General features: G+C 32.2%; 1 protein-coding gene across 1 annotated transcript; it reads left to right on the plus strand.

Annotated features, from left to right (window-relative positions):
• Positions 1-3,907: 3,907 nt before the first annotated feature.
• LOC142235401 (uncharacterized) lies at positions 3,908-5,077 on the plus strand. The gene has a single exon (XM_075306655.1). The coding sequence runs from the start codon at positions 3,908-3,910 to the stop codon at positions 5,075-5,077; it is 1,170 nt and encodes a 389-aa protein (XP_075162770.1).
• The last annotated feature ends 664 nt before the right edge of the window (positions 5,078-5,741 follow it).

The raw sequence follows: 5,741 nt of genomic DNA on the forward strand, positions 1-5,741 counted from the left end.
TTAATTAAATTATTAACAAGTCCTCTTCCTTTGATTGTTTTTGTACGATTAATTTTATTTTTCGCATAAACAAACATTTTATATACTATTTTTTTTCTTTATTTTGTTTTCATTTCACTCTAAAATATAAAAAAAAGGAAAACATATATGGCGGTGATTATTTTTTTTAATTTACAGTCTTCAAAATGCGCTTAGTAAAGCAGGATAAGAATATTAAAGTACAAAACTATGATTTTCTACATAAAAGTCCTATTAAAACTAGACATAGTACTTTGTTACCGAATTCAATTCGAGCTCTAATTGTGGGTCCTTCAAATTGCGGAAAAACGAATACCATGATTAGTTTAATAGAGAGTCCCAACGGACTAAAATTTGAGAACATATTCGAAATCGCTATACCAACCAAAATATGAATATTTGAAAACTCTCTTAAAGCCTATAAAGGGAATGGGGCTGTACACTTTTTCCGACAATAGTGATGTGATATCACCAGATGCGGCTAAGCCAAACTCAGTAATGATTTTCGATGATGTGGCTTGTGAAAAGCAAAATAATATTCGTGCTTATTTTTGTATGGGAAGACATAAGAATATAGATTGTTTTTATTTGTGTCAGACATACACGCGAATTCCAAAACATTTAGTTCGAGATAATGCGAATTTTATTATTATTTTTAAACAAGATGAGATGAATTTAAAACATGTTTACGATGATAATGTTGTGAGTGACATGTCATATGAAAAATTTAAAGAATTATGTCGTGAATGTTGGAAAGAAAAGTATCAATTTTTAACAATAAGTAAGGATGACGAAATTAACGAAGGACGATATAGAAAAGGATTCGATACCTATATACATGTTTAGTAATGAAAAACATTTCATTTAAAGCAGACGCAATAATGGATGAAAATACTTTAAAACAAGTCGTAAAGACAAGAAAAATTCTTAGAAGAAAATTTGATGCTTTAAAGCATGGTGAAATCGAGCTAAATACACAGCTTGAAAGTACTTTTAAACCATTGACAGTACCACTGAAAAAAATTCTTAAAATGTCATATGAAAAACAACCTATTCATTTTGAGGGACAAGCGTCGAAAAAGGAAATTAAAATAGAGGAAAATAACAAGCTATCAACATCCATGAAAAATGAAAAAGTTGAAAACGATAATGATTATGATGATGGTGGTGGTGGTAATAATGATGATGATGATGACCATTTCTATTCACAATCGGAAGATGAAGACGTTTTGTATGACCTGAACACCTTACAAACCAGAAAAAAACTGGACACATGTTTCGGTCCGCATAAAGATAGTGATGGTGTTTGGAAGTTTGGAAATAGCGATCTTCATTTGACTGATGATAAAATTATTATAGGAAATCAAAGATGGGGTCGCACCCCAGGTCTATTTGAACTTCTTTTTTATAAAAATCCACAAAACTATGATAAGTCTGAATTGGAAATCTATAAGAAAATATTGTTAAATACGAATGCCCATAAAAGAGATTACAATCCTGAGGGAAAAATTAAAGCAAGCAAGGGTACAAAATACATAAATATTATAAGGAAACTATTTCAAAGTACTCACGTGGGTGAAGGATTAATGAAAGTAAACATGCAAAAACCCAACTATATATATTGGGATGATCCCAATGAATTAGTTGAACGTCTCAAGCTGTTGATTGTATCGCAAAATGCAGGTCATACTAATCATAGTAATGAAATAGTATCAATTATAGAGGAGCTAAGAGAGGCTAATATAATTTATTAACCTTTGTTTTGGCATATTATTATCAAGATGAGCGTCGACAAGTTCGGACACTTCTCCAACTCGGAAATCCTAAGAAGAAATGCTCAAAAAATTTTGGGAATTACTTTTGACCGGCATTATAACCTCGATATACAAACTAAAAAAATTAAAAAATTGGGTGCGCCAACAGAAGATCGAGATCGAGCTTATTTACAAACACAAATCACACGCTCACAAGAAATATTCAAAAAAGAGTTAAGCGTGGAATTTTACAAAACGCAGGAACAGATTTCGGAATTAAAGACCTCACTAGCAAACATTTTTGAGGCTATAAGTAAATTGTATCCCTCGCCAACATTCATATACAACAAACAGGATTGATCATGGAGAGAAGGGGAATCGTAAATGAAATTCATGCTCAAGCGCGAAAAAACTTTCCTCGCCGTAGAGTCATAATGAAAGGGATTGATGATTTGTGGCAGGCGGATTTAGTTGAAATGGGAAATTACGCCAGAATAAATAGTGGTTATAAATATCTATTGACAGTTATCGATACATTCTCCAAATATGCCTGGGCTGAAGCAACGAAAACTAAAAATGCGAATGACGTCACTGCAGCGTTTTATAAAATATTGAAAGAAGGAAGGGCACCAAAGAACCTACAAACAGATGATGGTAAAGAGTTTTTCAATAAAGATTTTGCAAAGCTAATGGAAAAATATCACATTAACCACTACTCCACATATAGTGTAATGAAGGCATCGATTGTTGAACGCTTCAATCGCACATTAAAAAGTAAAATGTTCCGTGACTTTTCGTTCAATGGAAACTATAAGTGGATTGATATCTATAAAAAGTTAATATATTCATACAATAGAACGAGACATCGTACAATAAAAATGCCGCCATAAAAAGTAAATTCAAAAAACGAACAAGAGTTACTCGATACCGTATATAGCAATCTAAAAATATTCAAGACACACAAGTACAAGGTGGGTGATTTTGTTCGAATCAGCAAATATAAAAATATATTTGAAAAGGGGTATACCCCTAATTTCAGTACAGAAATATTCCGTATTAAATTAATCAAAGTCACAAACCCAGTAACATATATATTGGAAGATTATCAGGGGCACCCCATTAAGGGATGTTTTTATGAGGAGGAATTGAAAAGAACTAAGTATCCCAATTCTTACCTAGTTGAAAAAGTTTTAAAAACTAGAGGAGATCGTGTTTATGTCAAATGGCTGGGTTTCTCAAATCAACATAACTCTTGGATAAATAAAAGCGATTTAATATAGTAGAAACACATCATTCAAAGCATAGTACTCATTATGTCAATAACGCTAGCCCTAACGGGGAAATCTTCCATTCTAACCGCGGAATATTTCCCTTCATTGCAGCTCTCTGGAGATTATGAATGTGCATTAATTGATTTCCATTCATACAACTCTATACCCAATGTCGATAATGATAACAATCTATTTCATATCGGTGAGAAAGTAATCGAAATTCCCATAGGATCATATGAATTGGAAGACATTGTCGATTATATCAAAATGGCCTATGGAAGAAACAATGGGTCAAAAAGTATTGAAATTGTTGCTAACAACAATACATTGCAAATTGAAATATTTTCTTCGCATGATATAATCGACTTTAATCATGAACATTCTATCGGAGGATTATTGGGTTTCAAAAGAGGGACTCTCTCACCCAACATAACACATAAGTCATCCCTTCCCGTGAACATTATGAGAGTGAATGCAATTCAAATTCAATGTAATATTACATCCGGTGCCTTCATGAATAATTTACCGGTGCATACTATTCATGAATTTGCAATAAATGTTTCCCCTGGATATAAAATAGACGAAATACCAAGAAATTTAGTTTATTTACCTGTTAACGTCAAAGAAATCAGTTCACTTAAAGTGTGGATTGTAGATCAAGAAGAAAGAATAATAAATTTTCGCGAAGAGGAAATTACTTTACGCATTCATCTAAGGCCAGCTGACAGATGATTATTTATAATAAAAACATAAGCGGAAAGTCAAAGGCAAACACTCAAGTGCAAACCGCCAACCGCAGACTACTGCCTTTAACTAAGCAAAATATAAAATTTTTAAAATCTCTCAACTTTCGTTTAAAACAAAATGTCTGAAATTCTTAATGTATCCGAAAAGCCTTTTTCAGATGAAAATATTACTAAAAAAGACTACCATAGTTATGTCCCATATATTCGCTCATTTAAAAACAATGATGAAATAAGAATAACCATACAAAATCAAGATTTGTATGTATTACCGGCTGAAAGTTATATTTACATAGAGGGTACCATAACAGTGGCCAGTGGAGAAAGAGCAATCAATGCTCGTTTGAAAAACAATTGTGTAGCGCACATGTTTGATGAAATCCGATATGAGCTTAATGGTGTTGAAATTGATCGATCGAGATATCTTGGAATATCAAGTACAATAAAAAATTTCGCATCCCTAACAAGTTTTGAGAGTAATATGCTTCTAAACGCAGGATGGAGTTCTTTAGAGGATATATCCGTAAACACATTCAACTTTTATGTTCCATTGAAGATGTTACTCGGTTTTGCTGAAGACTTCCATAAAATTATCTTGCATAGCAAACATGATCTTATACTTCTGCGAAGTTCTAGTGATAGCCAAGCATGCTATTCATCGGATCCCAAAGAAAATCTAAATTTAACCATCACCAACGTGATGTGGAGGATTCCCCATGTTCACCTCTCTGACATAATGAAAGTAAAAGTTATGAAAACAGTGCGCGATGGTACGTCATTACCAATTGCATTTCGAAGTTGGGATTGCCATTTTAACCCCACATTCTTTGGTTCGATGAAGTGCAATTGGAATGTCAAGTTGTCGTTGAACAGGGAGAGACCATGCTTCATTTTGTTTGCATTTGTACGAGAAGGAAAGTTTGCTCATTGTAATTTAACCAATATAAAAGTTCATTTGAACTCTGAGACCTATCCATATGATGATTTAAATTTAAAATTTGATGAGAATCGATATGCCATACTCTACGAAATGTATACGAAATTTCAAGAAAACTATTATCAAAGGGAGTCATATCCAATTTTAAGTCTTACAAAGTTCAAAGAATCACCAATAATAGTCATTGATGTTAGCCATCAAAATGAAATGATAAAGCATGGACCAATAGATGTCAAACTCGAGATTGAAACGAGTAAATTAATCCCTCAAAATACTCATGCCTACTGTCTTATATTACATGATCGACTGATGGAATACACACCTTTGACTGCAGTTGTCCGAAAAATTATTTAAGAATAGAATTATTTTTGTTTTATTATTATTTATTATTATTTTTTTTTTGCATAGTTACATGAATATATAAATAAATAGTTTTTATTTACATGGGATTTGCTTACTTAATAACTTAAAATTACATAAATAAATAAATAAAAATAAATAAATAAATAATGTTTTTTTTTTTTCTTTTACATTACAATGACTTAATGAATATACTTAATAATATCAGTACTATACTTATTCTATTCGACAAAATCCAAATTCAAGTTGTCTAAATCATTTATTGATGCCAAGTCAAGGTTTTGAATATCATTCAAACTAACATCAAACACCATTGGATTTATAGACTCCAAGTCGATTTCATTACTAGATATGCTATGGTTTTCATTTGCAATCGCATAGTGGCCCCATGCATATGTATTAATGCCATCTTCTCGAATTTTTCTTTTATCGTCGCTATTTTGCGTTTCTTGATGGGCATCTCTAATGCAGTTTGCTGACTGATCCACTGATCGTAATGTTGTTGTTGCTGTTGAAGGCCATTGTAATATTGATGATTTGCATGCAGATTGTTGATCCACCCTTGATCGTAATGTTGTTGTTGTTGTTGTTGGAAACCAACGATACATTGATTTTGATTGGTATTCAACCATTGATATGTTGGTTGATTGTTGTTCCA

This window comes from Haematobia irritans, chromosome 4 (assembly GCF_050003625.1).
Source record: "Haematobia irritans isolate KBUSLIRL chromosome 4, ASM5000362v1, whole genome shotgun sequence".
Classification (NCBI taxonomy): domain Eukaryota; kingdom Metazoa; phylum Arthropoda; class Insecta; order Diptera; family Muscidae; genus Haematobia; species Haematobia irritans.

Bases quoted from the DNA above. Each gene is read 5' to 3' on its own strand.
- LOC142235401 (XM_075306655.1), top strand. From the start codon at position 3,908: ATGTCTGAAATTCTTAATGTATCCGAAAAGCCTTTTTCAGATGAAAAT.